This window comes from Cupressus sempervirens, chromosome 6 (assembly GCF_028749045.1).
Source record: "Cupressus sempervirens isolate cs-2001-9-10 chromosome 6, ASM2874904v1, whole genome shotgun sequence".
NCBI lineage: Eukaryota > Viridiplantae > Streptophyta > Pinopsida > Cupressales > Cupressaceae > Cupressus > Cupressus sempervirens.
Genome location: NC_143123.1, coordinates 183,452,595 through 183,473,001, shown reverse-complemented (window position 1 = coordinate 183,473,001; position 20,407 = coordinate 183,452,595). Strand labels below are relative to the sequence as shown.

The 20,407-nt window shown below is 35.4% G+C and overlaps 1 protein-coding gene across 1 annotated transcript; it reads left to right on the top strand.

The window, feature by feature from the left end:
- The first annotated feature begins 204 nt into the window (after nt 1-204).
- LOC149551860 (uncharacterized) lies at nt 205-5,833 on the top strand. The gene is made up of 3 exons (XM_089787360.1): nt 205-461; nt 567-3,397; nt 5,448-5,833. The coding sequence occupies exons 1-3, from the start codon at nt 293-295 to the stop codon at nt 5,526-5,528; spliced, it is 3,081 nt and encodes a 1,026-aa protein (XP_089643486.1). The 5' UTR covers nt 205-292; the 3' UTR covers nt 5,529-5,833.
- Nucleotides 5,834-20,407: the final 14,574 nt, after the last annotated feature.

Here is a 20,407-nt window from a genome sequence, read left to right as displayed (position 1 = left end):
GGGTCCGTCCATTTTAATTTGAAACATCCACCCCACTCACCGAGCGCCAAAAACAGGCTCTAACGGGCCGATTGCGTTTCCCTAAGAAATTTACAGCCGTAACGGCTACCTGACACTAACGGCTCTTCTTTGCAACGGTTCATTTTGAAGTTTGAATTTCGAAAAAGACGTTTCAAGATTTAGAAAGCGCTTACAGGGGATGCCAATATAACAACCAGTTTCTGTTGCCCGCAATCTGTTTTAATTGCTTCAAATCAAAACTGCGCTACAATTTTTCACTGCGCCCCAATCTATGGCTTCTCCCTTCAGAACGAGTTCGCCTTCTTCAGTGAACAGGCCGAGCAAGGCAAACACCAACAACGGCCTCAGAAAGAGCTTCAATGTCAATGTTCTTCCCAAGGCAACTGCTTCCAGAAATGGTAGCCAGGCTCCCTACTTTATTCCAGTCAACAGCCCCGCAGGTAAGAATTCTGTTAAACTATAGATCTTGAATTTCTGTTTAATGAAGATTAGATAGGAACTGAAAAAATATGGAATTATTTGTAAGAATCTATTTTACTTCGCAGATTACCCTATAAGGGCCTCCTCCGCATTCAAAGATTTCAACACCCCTGGATGGCAATCTGAAGAAATTGGACTCGAAAATGTCCGCCAGTGTCCTCCTAAATCTGCATCCGCAAAGTCCCCCGCACCGAAAGGGATGAAAAATTTCATGTCCCCAACCTTTTCCGCAGCTTCTAAGGCCGCTTCTCCCAAAAAGAGGGTTCTTGTTGAAAGAAATGAATCCGTTAGACTCTCGCAAACTCCAGCCAAGGTGCCCTCTGATTTTGCCGACACCCATTTCATGGATATCCCTGCCTCCCGCGAACCCATCTCAGAAGGTACCTATATGAAAGAAAATGAGGAAGCTCCAAGGGATATAATGGAGGTGGACTTCGTTAGATCTGTGGCCCAGCCTGAGATCCAGACCAAGAAAGAAGTCTGTAGGGTTCTTTATCAAATTCCTCCGAGTAGTACGGATAACGATTCTTTATCTTTTCTGTCCCAGTTCCCCGATCCTGGAGAAGAGCGTACCACTGCTGTTCTTCCTCCCTATGACCCCAAAAGGAATTATCTTTCACCACGGCCGGATTTTCTTAGGTATCGTCCCAATAGGAGCCTGGACATTGAAGATGAAGACGGTTTTGGGAAGCGCGGGCTCTTCAAATCTGAAACTCCCTCGGAGAGTGGGGTTACTGAGACTAAAAAGATTGAACGAATGGATGTTGTTGACAAATCTTCTGAGATTGCGGTTACTGAGACTAAAGAGATTGAATCCTTGGGTCAACGAATGGATGCTGTTGCCATATCTTCTGAAGCTTTAGATCACGGAGAAACCGATAAGGAATCAAAGGTAATAATGGCATCAGATGTAAATTCAGAGCCAAACAAATTAGAAACCCCTCCTGAGAGCGGGGTCACTGAGAGTAAGGAGTATGAATTCTTGGCTGAAGGAATGGATACATCTTCTGAAGCTTTAGATCACGGTGAAACCCATGAGGGTTTACAAGTAAAACAGGTATCAGCTGGAAATCCTGAGCATAACCATGGTCTAGAGTTTGACTCCAAGAAGAATGCTCGAGTAGAACTGGAGGAAACCACAGATGAATCTGATGAAGAGGACGAGGAAGAACATAAACAGGCTTTTCCGTGGTTGAGGACTTCTTTGTTATTTGGATTTGTTTTGCTCGTTGCTTCAGTTGCTCTACTCAGTTCAGGCAGCCCTGGTCTCTTGCCGCCTTCTTTACACGACAATGTATTGGCTAGAGGTGAGCTCTATGAATCTACTGTTGATATTGTTAAAAATGTAGTTGTAATTTGGAGAAAGGATTCTGTCAAAAATGCTGGTTATTCTCTTTTGGGTTATTCAAGAACAAAGTATGGAATTATTGAAAAAAGTGTGAAAAGCTGGTTTGATTTCTCTTCTAAAGAGATGACAAAACAATCTTCTATGAAAGATGGGCTGCAGAATTCGTTTGAGAATAACTGCACTGGAAACATAGAGGAGACCGGTAAAAGTCTGGATATATGGACTAATGTAGAAAATGACATCAAAAGTGTTACCATTCAGTCTGAGTTGGATCTTAAAGAAAAACAGAGCAGCAACGAGGCTGGCTTGGACGCATTAGATGCCATACTTGACAAAGATGTTTCCCAAATTCCATCAGCTGATTCTAGTGTACAGCAAAATGGTCAAGTAAATATCGACGGTGATGTTCTCCACAAGATTCCTGAGCAGCCGTTTCCTTCTGATTTGCTAGATAGGGATAGTAGTGTGGAAGCACATGAAAGTGCAGATTTTGTGGCTTCCTCTCCATCAGTTGATGCTAGCGTAGATCAAAATGGTCTAGAAGATATCGATGATGATGTTCTCCACGAGAATCCAGAGCTGCTCTTTCCTTTCGATTTGGTAGATGAGGAATATAGTGTGGAAGGATATGAAAGTGAAGATTACGAGGGGCATCCGAAAGAACTCTTCCTTTTCTATCCTGGCATAGAGGAAGCGACCACTACAGGCTGGACAATTGAAGACTCTTCGTCCGAGATTCAATCTGAAGAGGCACAAGATGATGCTGAAGAACAAATTGTTCCAGAAGTTCCTGAGACTATTCAAATTTCTGACGCAGCGGAGATTTTGTCATCAATAATTGACCAAGATGCGGAAATCAGTGGAGAAGATACACTGAATGAACAGAGCAAGCCATCCATGGTTCCTTCTGATTACCAAACTTCTCATGCTTCTCAACTTGAAAAAACTGATAAGCTCTTTGCAGAGGATATTGAATCCACAATAAGCAATGAACCCAAGGAATCTCCTATATCTGCTGGAGAGGACTCAGAAGGCTCTGAAGTGCAGACTTCTGCAATCCTTAGAAGAAACCCAAGAGGACTTCTACCCATTGGAACAACAGCTGCTCTTTCAATTCTAGTAGCTTCTATAATAGCTGCTATATGCTCCGTTTATGCATCTATGAAGAGAGTTAAAATCTCTCATGAGGTTGTGGCAGACAAGCCTCCTGTGGAATTTTTGGCAAAGAAAGAGTCACAAAAAGAGAACCGTCCACCCCTGGAGCGTATGGAAAGGACATTCTCCCCAATGCATTTTTCTTCTTCAAGGAATTATCCTCAAGTACAGCTTCTTGCAGAATATCGTCCTGAGGAGGGGAGCAGCTCAGATAAGAACGTCAGCAGAATAAACGCACAGGAGAAATCTGTTCAGATGTATGAAAGGAGATTCAGAAAGGGAAATATGTTTTCCTCTGATACTCAACAGGACAGTGCAGTTACCTCAGAGCTTTCCCCAGACTCGTTTTCTTATGGGAGCTTCACGACTCACGAAAAAATTGCACGGAAAGAGGTATACCATTTTGTCCTTCGAAATCTTTAGCCTTTTGTGCACCTGAGACATACATAATTTGAACAAAATCTTCTTTACTCTTTGTTCTGTTACTATTCTTGATTTTGTTAGTATTCTCAACTAAAGATTTCTTGGACTTCAGTTTCTCATATGAGAGCTTACTTGGCTTTTACTCCTTTCCATCCACCAGGAAATAGGAAATCTATTAATTAGTTCTTGCAGTACATTTTGAAGCATGCCTGCAAACTACGAAAAGGAATAGGATGACACATTTTTCTTAAATAGGATTTAACCTACGGTTGTTTATTATTTATCTCAGTTTATGCCTCTAAGTTAGACCTGGTATTCATCTCTACTAACAGTTAGTTTCTATATTTGCCCAAAAATGTTTATTGTACTAAGTGATACTAAGAATTTCGGGTTTGTTTGGGCTTGGACAGTTGGCGTATGCTCTGATGTGTTCAGAAGTTGTTAGAACCTTTTTCTGTGGTAGCTAATCTCTGGATTTGTCTACCAACTTAAGGGATTAACAAACCCATTGGTTGCATACTAATAGCACGATCCGAGGCATTCCTTACTTAGTCTGGACATTATATATGCTGGTCTCTATATATGTCTAAAAATGCGTACTTACTAAGTGATACTAAAACTTTGAGCTTATTTGAGCTTGTATATTTCGTATATGCTTCAAGGTATTCTGAAATTGATACTAACGCCTAAAGTGTATACCACTATTATGATCTGGACCTTTTCTATGTTAGCTGGTCTCTGTAATTGTCTAAAAGTGTCACTAAGTAATACTTAAAATTTCCAAATTTCTGGGGCTTGTATAGTTGATGTATACTCAGAGATTTTCTGAAAAAGTTTGGAGTTTTCTTCTACCGCTGATTCTCAAAGGTGGAGTTTGGAGATTTTCTCTGTATTTGTCTGCAGAAAGACAAAGGACATATTTTCACTTAGTAAATAGTACTATTTTCAATGTTAGATGGTCTATTATATTTGTCTAAAAGTGTCACTTAAGTAATACTATTTGTTTCCCTACAATATCTATTCTAGAAGTAGATCCATTTGTCTTCAAAGAGAAAGGCAATCTTGACCTTTTCAATGTTAGCTGGTCTCTATATTTGTCTAAAAATGCCTACTTACTAAGGGATTCTAGAAACTTCTAATTTGTTTGGGTTTCTATAATGTGCCCCGAGGTATTCTGAAGTTGTTAGGACTTTTTCTATGATAAGTATCTTTGTATTTGTCTGCAAACCAGATGACATCTACTCCTGTGAATAGGACCTTTTCAGTATCTCAAGGGAGATATATAGCAAATAACTGCAAGCTCAAGGAAGATATAGCGAATAACTGATCTGATTGGTAGGACCTTTGGTAGAACCCCTTGGGATATACTATTTGCAGGATCTGAGCAAAGATACATGCAAGTCGAAGGGAGATGTACCAAATGACTACCTCATTTTTATCTGATTTAAGTTATGTGTAATTGTATGCATCAATCAATGTTTTGAATCACACTGATAGTTTCTATCTTAGCTAATCTCTCCAAGCTCAAAGACATAACTAATATCCTTGAGTATACTGGTGTATATAGATGATGCCTAGTTAATAAGTACCAATTTTTCTATGTTAGCTAATCTCAGCAGCTAAAGGACATAACTTCTTCTATCCTTGAGGATATTAAAAGGCTCATGTTCTGACCTTCGCTATGGTAACTATCGTTGGAATGTGCTCGGAGGTATCTATAATTGTTATGAAACTTGAGACCTTTGCTATGGTAGCTATAGTAGCTAAGGACGTTTTCTATTATTAGCTGGAGTGCATTTGTTTGCAAGCTCAAGGTGATAATAGCAAATGCCTACAGGCAATACAAGAACTAACGTCAAAATTTCCATTTTGTCTGAACATTAATAGTGGTTCTGTTTACTGACAATACAAGAGCTTGGTTTATTACAGAATTACAGATACATAAATATTGAGCTTGGATTAGAACTCTAAATAATGTGCAAGGTATAATTTAAGTCTGTTTTATTTTTTAAATGTTCAGGGTGGTGGAGATAAGGATACAAAGGTGGTGACTCCAGTGAGAAGATCCAACAGGATTCGCAAACAAGCAACGTCCCCATAGATAAAAGTGAAGATTGTGATGCTTGTTTCAGGCAATGACACCCCATCGAACATTTATTCATTGTTCAAGGGTAATATTTAGGAGTTCTGTTACTAATTTGGATGGAGTGACTGTCGTCCCATCCTAGTGCTTTTTTACTTGTATATCTTATGCAAACTGGGCTGGTGTGTTTTGTGCTTATAGCATTCATGTATGTGGTAGATAAATTGACTTTAGTGTTTGACCTTGATTCCTTTTGTTTTTTGGTTGAATCACTGAGAAAACTATTCAATTTAATTGGACATGTTTCATACTTTCCTTGGTTATTCAATATTTGTCACAACTTTGGACCATGGAATTCATTCAATTCATTCAACTTGGGCTGTGAAATATATTTTGAAAAGTTTCGATCCTTTAAGTTTTATGAGTATCACCATCAGAGCATGTGGCTCTAAATTGCTCACTCACTTTGTAATCGCCATGGAATTCATTCAACTTGGACTGTGAAATATATTTTGAGAAGTTCCGATCCTTTCAGTCTTATGAGTAATCACCATCAGAGCACGTGGCTCTAAATTGCTCACTCACTTTGTAATGGATAAGTCATCTGGCTCTTGTTAGGAAGAGAACATTAGTTGATTTGTTAGGATGAAATATATTTTGCTAATGAGCATGCATTTCAGAGGCAGAAAGCTTTGAAACTTTTCAAAATGTTTGTATGTAATCTGTTAACTTGCTATTATAATTTTTTTTTGTAAGAGTATTGTTTCTTATAATTATTTTACAAGCCACCAAGTAGCCTTCACTTATATAAAAAATAACAACGATTTATCATATGACATATCTTGAGTTATTGATATCAATCTTATGGCCATAAAAAGCTGTATCAATGTTGAGAATTTTCCTATTCAAAATATTAACCCTAATCCTAATATACCTACTCTCTCGTAAGTGCTCCATGTATTACCAAACCATCATCTTACATACTATAATAATCCACTTTCATATTTTAATGCTCAATCTATTTCCCACAAAATTCCACATTATACATTATCCGAGATGTCCAAAACCAACATATTTATGAAAGAAAGCATTAATACCATTGCCTAAAGTGTTACATCCTTCCAACAACAACAACCTAATTACATTAGTACTTGTGATGTATTTATAACCTATTATGTCATGACATCATTTGTAACATTACCCCTCAATATATGGAAACCTACCTTGGAGGCATACAATGGAAAAGGAGATACCTTGACTCAAGTTAAGACATTCCAAACCTTGTATAGTGAATTTTCTAATGATCATAGACCCAAGGTTAAATTGTTTACTTGGACACTTAGAGTGAGGTTGTACAAGGATTTTATTCTTTACCTTGTTATTCTATTGATTCTTTACATTGCCTAAAGTGTTCCATCCTTCCAAAAACAACTTTCTTCCCTAACCTAATTACATCAGTACTTGTGATGTAATTGCCTATTATGTCATGACATTATTTGTAACATTATCCCTCAATTTATGGAAACCTACCTTGGAGGCATACAATGGAAAAGGAGATACCTTGACTCAAGTTAAGACATTCCAAAACTTGTATAGTAAATTTTCTAATAATCATAGACCCAAGGTTAAATTGTTTACTTGGAATTACCTTGTTATTTATATTGATTCTTTACATTGCCTAAAGTGTTACATCAATTATTTTATCCTTTACCTTGTTATTCTATTGATTCTTTACATTGCCTAAAGTGTTACATCCTTCTAACAACAACTTTCTTCCCTAACCTAATTACATCAGTACTTGTGATGAATTTATAACCTATTATATCATGACATCATTTGTAACATTATCCATCAATATATGGAAACCTACCTTGGAGGCATACAATGGAAAAGGAGATACCTTGACTCAATTTAAGACATTCCAAACCTTGTATAGTGAATTTTCTAATGATCATAGACCTAGGGTTAAATTGTTTACTTGGACACTTAGAGTGAGGTCGTACAATGATTTTATTCTTTACCTTGTTATTCTACCGATTCATTTCAAAAAATGCTAATGATTTTATTTGACATTTTTGAAATGATATTGGCCCTCAAATTTCTTTAAAGAATGTTAATACTTTGTATATCATCAACCAATCCAAAAATGCTAAAATCCATGCCTAAACCTAAACTTTGTATTGCATTCAATACTAAGGAGATCATTAAGGAATTGGGGCTTAAGTATTTATTATATGTCAACTATTATTCTAAATATGATGATGACATGGAATTGTAACTCTTTTAGTTTGAGGCAATTGTAGTCCAAACCTTAATTGGGAATTTTTAGAGAAAATTAAGCAAGAACTAGGTGTTAAGGGTCTATTTGAAATATAAGAGGAGTAACTGAGAGGGGAGGGGTGAATTAGTTACCACAAAAACAAATCCAAGATCTCTTAAGATGCCAATACAAATTCAACACCAAATTCTACTGAAATTGAAATATTGTTGTAACTCGGTCAACAAAAGAACACTTGGTTTACACTAAGAATTACTATCACTCGGCAAACATTGAAATAATCACTTCTTAAGATGTTTAGTGTGTTTAACCTTATTAACTTAGTTGCAGAATCTTAAAGAAAATAACATGAACACAAGAGACACCAAGATTTAATGTGGAAACCCACTGTGGGAAAACCACCAATTGCAACTAGTTATTATTTTTTCACTCTTCTAAAGTGAGCCCTGTTAGGAGCCAACCCTGTTAAAGGTTGCAAATTTTTTTTAAAGGATTTATATCACCTTATTAGGAGTGGCCTTGTTAGAGGTCTTTAGACACTTCAATCTACAAATGCCACCTTGTTAGAAGATTTGGCAAATAGTTGTTAAGCTAACTCTACTAAGAGATTTAATTCACTACTACAATTATTAGAGAGTAACAATGAAAGACCTGATTGTTGATGCATCTGTCTTTTTAATTTTAGATCTCTGTTTTGATTGAATACTTGACCCTTCTTGATTAGAATGTTCTTTACATCCCGGTTAACTCAGATACTTTGATATCCTTTCAATTTGCTTCCTTGATTTATCTTTTCAATCTCATACTTCTTCACAATTTAATCCTCAATTTGACCTTATATTTATATTTTTACCTTGTTAAGTTGGCTTGAATACACTTTCAAACAAATGAAATTCATCCCATGAGTTGGCTAGAACTAACAAACAAAACTGTCAGATCAAATATACTAATGCAAGAAAATCCTTCATTAGCCAAACCAATTCGGTCAACACTAACTCATAAACAAATTTACTTCAGACTTCCTTTGGTAATCGAGTGAGCTTAGTTAACACTCATTCCATGCCAACTTTTCTTTGGTAACCGAGTGAACTTGGTTGACACTACCTTTCTACAAACTCCCTTTGGTAATTGAGTGAGCTCGACTAACATTGGTTCCATGCAGACTTTCCTTAGGTGATTGAGTGAGCTCAACATACACTAGAACTTCCTTTGACTTTGAACTTGGTTAACATTGAAATGTTTGTCATATACTGGAACTTCCTTTGACTCCCAAGTGAGCTCGACATACACTGATTTCTCAGTATATACTTGACATTTGTATAACATCAAAGACAACATTCAATTGAATGATCATATCCAACAATCTCCCTCTTTGGCATTGATGGCAACACAACATGTCATGATACATAGAAATTTTAGATCAAAATAGAAGGATAATATCCATAGTTTCATTCTAATTCTCATCCATGAGAACTCCCTCTATCAGTGTGAACTTCCTCTGTCATCAAACTCTGATTGCAATGACTACAATATCTCCTTCTAATAGAAACCTCTCCCTCTTTGACATCTCAAACATTCACAAAATTTTTCTCTAATATATGATAGAAAACTCTCCCTCTTTGACATCTTATGCCAAAGACAACAATCAATGTAGTTTCCATATACCTGATGTACAGATTCATATGCAATCTACTCTAATAATACTGCATCAAATTGACTAATCTTCAACATGCTTGGTTGATACATCACTAAAAACTAATTAGTGAGCTTCAGAGATGGGAATGACCCCTAGCTTGCCTCTTAGATACAAAAATGCATCCTTAGATAATGGATTGGTGAATATGTCTGCAATATGTTCTTTTGTATTCACATTTCCAATCTTACCTCCTTGTCTTGCACCAATTCTCTCAAGAAATGATATTTTATTGCAATGTGCTTGGTCTTTGTATGCATCACTAGATTCTTGGATATGTTGATTGCATTGGTGTTATCACAAAAGATACAATTGGGTCCTTGATCTCCTCCTTCATACTTGGCAATAGTTGTTTGAACAACACATTGTTGGAACAATTGACTACTATAGCAACATATTCTCTTATGCTATAGACTGAGAGATATAGTTACACTTCTTGCATGTCCAAGATACTAACATCTTTCCAAGAAAGAGTGCTCCACCACTAGTGCTCTTCCTATCATCAACACTTCTTGCCCAATCAGCATCAGTGAATGTCTTCAATTCAAATTTGTCTCCTTTATTATACCACAAACCATAATCTTTAATATCTTTTAGATATCTCATGATTCTTTTTATTTTCATCATATGATTTTCTTTAGGATTAGTAGAGAATCTAGCCACCATACCAACTTCCAATGCTATATTAGGTCTTGTGTGTACCACATATTGAAGTTTTCCAATCATTGACCTATATGTAGTCTAGTCTACTTCCTTGGAATCATCATTTTTGGAAAGCTTATGTCCAATAGACACAAGTGTTCCAACTGGTCTAGAATCCTCCATTCTAAATTTCTTTAGTAGTTCCTTGATGTATTTTGATTGAGTAATGTAGATACCATCCTTCATCTATTGAATTTGTAAGCCAACAAAGAATTTAATCTCTCCAAACATTGACATTTCAAAATCCTTACTCATTTCCACAGAAAAGATTTGCACAAGTCATCATTTCTAGTAAATAATGTATCATCCACAAAGATTTTTGTCAACACAATCTTTTTATCTGGTCCTTCTTTGATGTATAGGTTGTTTTTATCATTAGTTCTTTGAAAACCAATCTTTATGAGATAATTATGTAACCTTTCATACCAGGCTTTGGGAGCTTGTTTGAGACCATACAAAGCTTTGTGTAGTCTACAAACCTTGTCCCTTTTGCTAGGATCAATGAAACCCTTTGGTTGCTCAATGTAGACTTCCTCTTCTAAGGTTCCATTCAAGAATGTTAAGGTCACATCCATTTAATATACTTTGAATCCTTTATGTGTTGCATATACAAGGAGTGTTCTAACACCTTCTAGTCTAGCAATAGGAGAAAAAGTATCTCCATAATCAATACCTTCTTCTTGATCATAACCCTCACAAACTAACCTTACCTTGTTTCTTAAATCTTCTCCATTCTCATTCAGCTTATTTCTAAATACCCATTTTGTGCCAATTACATTCTTGTCCTTGGGTCTAGGAACAAGAGTCCAAGTTTTGTTCCTTTCAATCTGATCAATCTCTTCATTCATTGCCTTAATCTAGCTTCATTTTCTAATGCATCTTTGACATTTCTAGGTTTAAACTCAGTAAGAAAACATGTACCTTTGAATTTGTTCCTTGTCATTGTACCTTTTGACTGATCTCCAATGATTTTCTCTGGTGCATGATGCCTTTTGACATATTGACCAAGTCTGGGCTCCTTCTTTTTGAATTCACTAGGTTCACCATGATCTTATGAATCTTGCTCAGATCCCACTGTCTATGACTCAGGTCCATCAGATGACTCAGTTTGCACCAGCTAAAACTCAAGTCCTTATGACTATGACTTGGGTCCTTTAGGCTGTGACTCAAGTTGCATAAGATGCAACTTGGGTTGAATTGGGGATTTTGGGGACTTGGGTGGTGAAGATTGCTAGCTTCCATTCTTTTGAACTTTAGGTAAAGTATTAGGCTCATAGCAAACAAAGTTTCTATAGTTTTCAGGTTCTTTTATGCTTTGTTCTTCACACTCTTCTACAAACTCATCAATCTTTACATGTGCACTTTCTATAACTTTGTGAGTAGATAGATTCAAACATTTGTATGCTTTGCTCTTATTGGAGTATCCCAATAATATGCCTTCATCACTTTTCACATCAAATTTTCCTTTTCTTGACTCCTTCAGAATATGACATTTGCTTCCAAATACTTTGAAATAACAAACATTAGGTTTATAGCCATACCATAATTCAAAAGGTATTTGATCGGAGTCCTTCTTCAACTGAACTTGGCTCAAGGTATGAACTCTAGTGCTGATAGCTTCCTTCTAGTATTTGATAGCAACATTCTTCTCTATCATTAGTGTCCTTACCCCATCCATGATTGATCTATTCCTTCTCTTAGCAATACCATTCTGCTGAGGTGTACCAGGTGCAAATACCTATCTTTTGGTTTCTCTTTCATTGCAGAATTCATTGAATTCATTTGAGATGAATTCACCTCCTATATCTAACCTAAACACTTCAGTTTCTTTCTTTTTTCTTTGTCAACTCTAGCTAGATACCATTTGAAATTTCCTTTGCCTTTTAGAAATATTCTTGCAAGAAATGCTTCAATGACTTTGAGATCATCATTAGAACCATCTTCATCTTCACTGTCAGACTTCTTCCTTTTAGATTTTGCAACTTTCTTCTTGAGTGATAGTTTGGCTTGAAATGTAGACTCAGGGTTACTAGAGTTAGGAACATAATTATCAAAATTATCTATCTCAAATGTTGTCAACCTTCCTGCTAGTGCATCCTATTTCTAGGTTTTAGCACCCACATTTTAAACTTCAAATTTGATCCCATAGAAGAATCTCCATTAATTTTAATTGCTAATGATGCTATTGTAAATTCCAATTTGTAAAGAAGGTGGTGTTTTGAAGTTATGTTAAACTTGAACTTTGAACCTCAATGTTCAGAGGTTCAAGTTTAGAGTTCAAGATTCACCAACTTTGAGGTTCAAGTTCAAAGTTCTAAATTGAGTTCATTGATTCAAAGTTTAGTTTTGAGTTTGTAAAGTCAAAGTTCAAGCTTCAAGTTCAGAGGTCCACCTGTCAAGTTTTCAAATGTAGATTTAGAGGATCAGTGGCTCAAAAACCCAAAATTGAGTTCAGATTCAATTGCAAAGGATCAAAATGAAGATTCACAACCCAAAGTTCTATGTTTGAGTTCAAAGCTAAAGTTCAATTTCAAGGTTCAATTCAAAATCTTAGCATGCAATTCAAATTCTCAAAACTTCAAAGTTCAAGTATTGAGTTGTGGAGGATAATCAATTTCATGAAACATGCAATTAGGTGTTACTCATACTAAGATTAAGTGAAAATCACAACAAAGGAAAAATATATGTTATAACTCCAAGATATTATTATGACACCTACATAATCATAGTGTTTTATGGTGCTCATTTCCATTCAATTTTTTGGAGAAAACTCTGACAACTCTATAAACATAAGACATTTTTAAAAGTCTACAAGCTGAAAAAATGGGTCTCAGTGTGGGGGCCATAAGTAATTATTCCACTATTGGATTTTGCTCAATTTTGGATATGTTTTCATGAGACAAGCTACACACAATCTCACTGGAGCAATTGTTAAAATAAAATCAAGTCAAAAAGTTATTAACATCTGAGTGCAGGTCTATCCAAATTTTTTTGAGGAAAATATCAATATGAAAGCTCATTTCGTGAAGAGTTTTCAAATTAAGACCCAACAGGATATTCAAGATTATCAGCTACAAATAGAACCAATTTATTATAATTTTACTTTTATAATACCATGTCATAACATTTAAAAGAAAAGTTGTATTAAAAGATACGAAAGATGGATAAAAAGATTAATCATTAATATTTCCAAGAATCAGTTATAAAATTGAAAAAGAACTGATCAAGGGGAAAATATAAGTATGTAGATGAAAGCCAAATGCAAAGAGGTTCTCCTTTTTCACAAGTCGAGTAGCTATGGGAGAGGAACATGCATTTCTTTTGTAATAGGGAAAAAGATAGATTTGTATGACATTTTTGTAATTTTTTTTATTGTAATGGTAGGGCACTAAATTATCATGCAATCATTTTGTTTTATTCAACAATAAAGAAGCGTCTATATAGCAGATTATATGGTCTGTATGTTTACTTTTTTGATTAAGGATTAATTGAATGATTTCCTTTTTTATTTCTAGATATCTTCCTCCATTATGGATCAAGTATATGTTGTGTGTAATCGTATGGTTTGCACACACATGTTTTGCATAATCCAATGTTTAACTTCTCTTATTTTCCCTGTCATGAGAAGGGTTTGATAAACATTCTTAAGGTTGTTTGTTAATCTTTCTCTTTATGTTTAATCCATAAATCTGACAACCACACTCATTTCATGTTTATGTGTGGGTGTTAATAACCTTCATATCTTCATGTTAAAGACATAATATGCATTTAATTCATTGTAAATCTAAAGGGTATGTGCAGGATCATGGTGTGCCAAAAAGTGGCAATGTGAAAAAAATAGAGTTTGAAGACGCCTAAAAGCGCTTCAAAATTTGCTCTGACTTTTTTTCACCTATCCAGGAACCAAACCTGGAAGGTAAGGCCGAGCCTTATCGGATATCCGATTTGACATCGGATATCCAATTTAAAATCGAATATTCGATATGTGATCGAATATCCAATAATTAGAGTAATAATATTATAACAATATTATTATTATTATTTAATATTATTATAATAATTATTATTATTATAATATAATAGTATGATATATTATTTAATAATAATATTATTATTTAATATTAATATTATTATTAGTATTATGATATATTATTATTATTATTATATTAAATAATAATATTAAATAATATATCATATTATTATAATAGTATGATATATTATTTAATATTAATATTTAATACATGATATTATTATTATTTAATATAATATTATTATTATTTAATATTATTATTATTATTATTATTATATTAAATAATATATCATATTAAATAATATATCATACTATTATTTAATAATAATAATAATATTATATTATATTATAATCGTATAATATTATACTATAATAATAATATTATAATGTATTATATTATAATAATATAATATAATATTTAATATATTATAATATATAGTAATGTAATATAATATATATATAAAATATAATAATAAAAAGTAATATATTATAATATAATATATAATAAAAAAGTATAATATATTATAAATTATAATAATATAATATAATACACTATAATAATATAATATAATAATAATATTATTATATAATATAATATTTTATATTATAATATATAGTAATTTAATATAATATATATAAAATATAATATAAAAATATATAAAATGTAATATATATTATATGTTATATGTTATATATTATATGTTATATTATATATATTATATATTATATGTCATTATATGTTATTGTGGCCATATCGGATATCCGATACCTGTGCATAGGATAAAATAAAATCACAGACCTATGGGCCCTCATTTCACGTTAATTTGGGGCCAGTATTACCATTATCCATCGGATATCAGATACAAGATCAGATATCAGATATTCAGGTTTTTTTTTTTCCCAACTCATTTTTAACCTAAATTCAATAGATTTTAGGATGATTTTGTTTGTTTTAGTTGAATCTAGGGTTTTTTTGACAAAAATGGTTAAAATTTAGATTTTTTTAAATATATATTACGTTTTGCAATTCAATAGGAATGGCTGATCAGAATGATGACACTGAGGAAGGGAATAATATTCCTCGTAACCCACCACCAAACGATCCAGTACCCCCACAAAATCGTCCACCAAATGATCCTCTACCTCCTCAAAACCCTCCTCGAATTGAGGATTTGATAAATGAAAATCTCACCAAGTTGAGAGGTTTGCATACAACATATAATAATGTACCTGCACTGGCTCCTATGTTATCCATGTTAAACACCATAGTGGATAACATTGAAACCCTTACGAACCAACAAAATGTCGCTCTTCGTTGGCGTGATGAAATGCACCAGATGTTTGATGATGGTTTGGATTATGATGAGGTCATGGCCCTCAACATAACCAAAGATGATTTGGCTAGCCTTTTTGCTAACCCGAAAATGGGTATACCAGTTGACCCAAAAAAATCCAAACTACTGATTAAATGGTGCACAAATGACGCCATATGTGCAAATTTTTGGGATCGTTGATGGATGGTCTTTGATATCCCTCCACATGGCAATTTAGACATACCATTTTATTTCCTTAGAAAATTATGTGTAGAATTTGTTTCGAAACTTAAAGTGAACTATTGGAGCATGAAGCCCAACATGGGCTTAGGACTAGGAGCTCCTTAGGATAGACCCTCTTCCCAGTGGAAGAAACTTGGCACTTTTGTCCCCCCACTGATATCTCACCCCCTCCTCGAGTGCAACATCCAGATATTATGGCAAAGGCTAGCTCTCAGACCATCAGAGCCATTCATAGGCTGAGTAGCCTAATGATATCTCAGGCTAGGTCAGTCCTGCCTCCTCGTGTTGATGATGTTGGTGCCAGTTCATCATCGGCTAGCTCATCACACGTTTGTGTGCCTCACACTTGCATTACATGCAAGAATATTTGCCTGGGTCCCATAGGTGATCTTCCTAAGTATCATTTTGTATTAGATGAGGATACACCAGACGCACGTGCAGAGGCTACAGACCTTGATGCGAGAGAGGAGGGGAATGCAGAGGCATGGACTCCTTCGGTGTCGGTACGTGTATGCATTTTTTTGTTATGACATATGCGATTTAAAGTTAATTTTTATAATAGAGTAATTTTAATTTTTAAGCCATACTGACTTTTACATGTATGTGATCTTCATTCATGTTTAGTTGATGACCAAGGAGGAGCTCAGACAGATAGATGATGCTACACTCTCGGCCATTTCATTTGGCCTTGAGACATCTACGGTACATTATGTTGTGTTCACATTTTTTTTCTATTTGATATTGTAGCATATATGGTTGCTAATCTTTCTTTTATCTTGTAGATACCACTTGCCCCGAGGGGACAAAGTGCGGGGGGTGAGCCAACATGCACTGACAAAGGAAAGGTAATTAGATGTTTTCTATTTGATTAAATATTGATGCATTCTTGTAAAATGTTTGTGGTAATCCCATTTAATTACATTCTTTATTATATATAGGGTGTGGCTATTGGCAATGAGCCTGTACAGATTCGACGTCCTAGATCATCAAGGATTTCCATTTGCACAGAGAGCCCCATTGTATGTATAAGTATCATTTATTTTTTATTTTTCATATTGATGTAGAGGAAAGTATGATTTTTGTTCCGTACAATTTTTGTGATTTTTTCCGTACCAATAATGATTCATGTCTTGCATATGTTCATTACAACTTAAATAGGTTTATATGCACCTGTCCAACCAACCAAGTTGGTTACAAAGGTTTATTTAATCAAACAAATACCAAATTACTACTTTCCCTCCAAAACTAATATAACCGTTTGAATTTGAAATTCAAATTTCAAACTATAGTTTTTATGCATTCCCTAACTTTCTAAACTATTCCATTGACTCAAAATTGGTCATATGGATTTATTAAATGCAACTAAGTATGAAACTATCCTAAGACTACCCCATATGGCTCTTTTGGCCATTTTACATCATGTTGCCCTTAGGTTCTTACTAGGACTTTTATGACTTTTGTCTTTCAAAGTACATTGTTTATTACATAATTCCATTATTAGTTTTAATATATCCCAATTAATAATCAATGATGTCTTTGATCCTCTTTCTTCATCTGGTACCAAGGCTCTCTTAGATGATTTAATAGGTGCCCCTGCACCAAACACCCCACCTTCAAAGCAACTCTTGTCCCAAGAGTTAAGGGGTACTATCTTCTTTCCTCCCATCCTTCTAGAGGGATGTTTGCAACTTTGCACCTGCAATGTATTACCCTGCACACCTACATACAAATCATTAGAAACAAAAAGCATTGGATCCTTGTTACCAATCATGGCAACCTTACTGCCTGCTAATTGTGAACAGTCATGTTTTATCCTTGACAAAGGCTGAGTAACTTGTTGTCTGAGGTCATGCTGACCCTGTCTCTTATCCTCCATGGAGATGTTCACTTCTTTGTTCACTCTCATCACCAAAGGACACCATACTATTCCTATCATCACTCCTTTTGCTGTCACTGTCTGCTTGTAAGAAGAATTTTGAGTTTTGTCTTGAACATCTCATCCTTCATAACCAAAAGAGATCGCTTTAGTGGCAGATCTGTCATATCATGTTTACTCTCCCTCTGCTCCTACAAGTCCACAAACTCTTTCTTGCCAAAAAAAATAACTCTTTCCTCATCATGACCAGTCAAAGGATTTAGCTTAAACTTCACACCATCTTTGTGTACTATATAAACATTTGATGAGCCAAAATGAATAGTGTTCCTTGAGGCTTGCCAAGGCCTTCCAAGGATTACATGGCAGCATGTCATTAGAATGACATCACATATAACCTTATCTTTATATTCTCCTATAGAGAAATCCACTATTGCTTGCTCCCTTACAACAATATTTTGTGCATCACTGACCCAAGATGCCCTATATGGTCTATCAATAGGATACTTCTTCAATCCTAGTTTATTTACCATTTCATAAGACACTAAATTATCAAAGGAACCAGAGTCTATTATCATCTTACAAATCTTACCATGGCTTGTGCAATTTGTCCTGAAAATGGATGGTCTGGTATCCTTTTGCTGCTGCATTTGTGGTCCTCTTCTCACCATCAAAGATTCTCCTTCAAGTTCAAGGTCTGCATTATCGTACTTCTTTTCTTCCTCTTCTCCTTGGGTCAAGGTGACTCTCCTCTCCTCCTTCCTGAAATCCACACCTTTCTCAGGGCACTTGTAGGATTGATTGCCTACTCCTCCACATGTGAAGCATTTACCTATGAAAACACTATTACCTCTTCCACTTCCAAATCTTACTCCCTTGAAACTTCCTCTTGTCTCAGATGTAATCTCTTTTTCTTTATCTTTGTCTTGATTGTTTGAAGTGTCAAACTCACTTCTTCCACCTCTTCCTCTCATTGTTCCACCTCCTTTCTGATTTGCTTGCCTCTCATTCTTTCTTTTCAACTTCTCCTCTGCCCGGATTGCCAACTGAAAACATTCTCCAAGTGTCCTTGGTATATTCAATCCTATTTCATCTTGAATATTGTACTTTAGGCCATTAATGTATCTAGCCACCTTCTCATCTTCAACTTCCAATCCTCCCCTAATACTTAGGGTATGGAATTGCTTAGTATAGGACATGACATCCATATCTCTCTGTTTCAAATTGTTGCTTCTTATCTTTATTTGGATTGCTAAATCAGATGGCAAGAATTGATTTCTCACCATGGTCTTCATTCTCTCCCAATCTAAAATCTTATTCAATCCCCTTTTGATGCAGAGTCTGCAACAACTACCTTCCACAAGCTAATAAATGGTTGTCACAATCCAACTTAGGATTCTAGGACTTCTCACAAGTCCTCTTACCCACTCTGGGTATACTCAACCTCCAAGCCAAACAAGGCAATCCCACTTCAAAAGCCTCACCAACTGTCACTAGAAATGGAGACAATCATGGACATACTGTTCCAACCCAAAATCATCAATTTGTTTGGTTCCACCAAACTCTCAACACACCTTTGCACTTCTAGGCCTACAAACCTTGTAGCCTTCCAATTAGCTTCTTTGTACTTTTCTCCCAGTATCCCTTAACAGCATAGGGACTTCTCCATAGGTCAAAACACCCTTATTGGCACCTACTAAGAATCCAAAAGCTTTTGGGCTGATCTTGCTCTAGCACCCTCCAAACTGCTTCTTGGTACCTAGGCCTAGTTGATCAAGTTAGGCTAGGGCTTCAAGGAAGAATGGGCAAGTTGGGTTCCCAAGTCCCAAAACACTTAAGGCAATCTCCAACACACTCAATGCATCCAACTCTAGCACTCAAACTGATTAGAAGTGCTTGCAACCATGACTATCACTAATTACCTTGCAAAAACTGGTCAAGTACATGGGCTTGCTTGACCTAGGGCTGACTTGGAAAAATAGTTGCCCTTCTCTCCAAGCCTCCAACCTCTAAAATTATGTTGCCTAGTCTCCTAACTTGCATATCCCTCAATTTCAAAGGGTTCCACTGGTGGGAATGCAAGTTAGGGATGCATTTGTGGAAGGGTCTAGGAAACAAGGTTTTTCATACCACCTTCTACTAAAATGCAGATAACTTTTAAACCCCAACTCCTTTTTGAGTCAAACCAAAACCAAAAGTTTCCTAACTCACCCTTGCAACTATTTCATACACTTAGCAATCATAAAAGTTCCATACGGATCTGTACCAGTGTAACAGCCGAGCGATTACCAGTAAATTTTTAGAAAATTGAAGTTTTTATTGTTTTTTCTCTAAACCACCGTACACTCTGATCTCCCCCTTTCAACTGATATCACATATGACATATATAAAGGTCTACATGACCATTGGAACAACCATATAGGTGTTCCCAACCGTTAAAAAAATAAACAACCACTTTTTCCTAATACTATTTAGACTCTAAATACCCTATTCTAAGGCCTTTTGGTCCCATGGAGTCACTTAGTTTATAACCACACCAAAATTCTCGTGGGCGTTACATGTTCCTTTATTACAAGACATAGACCAACTTGTAAAATATGGACCAAACCTTTATTCCAACTTCCTAATCTACTTGAATCCTCACTTTCATGGAGTGGCAAGGTGTTCAACAACATAGATACTTGTTACCCCCTACCACATAGGTTAGGTGCCCTGCACCACTTTTCCTCTCTCTCATTCTAAACACTAGTCCACCAAGTGAGTGC

Bases quoted from the DNA above. Each gene is read 5' to 3' on its own strand.
- LOC149551860 (XM_089787360.1), top strand. From the start codon at position 293: ATGGCTTCTCCCTTCAGAACGAGTTCGCCTTCTTCAGTGAACAGGCCG. The intron at 462-566 runs GTAAGAATTCTG...TTTACTTCGCAG, and splicing joins TCCAGTCAACAGCCCCGCAG to ATTACCCTATAAGGGCCTCC. The intron at 3,398-5,447 runs GTATACCATTTT...TTAAATGTTCAG, and splicing joins AAAAAATTGCACGGAAAGAG to GGTGGTGGAGATAAGGATAC.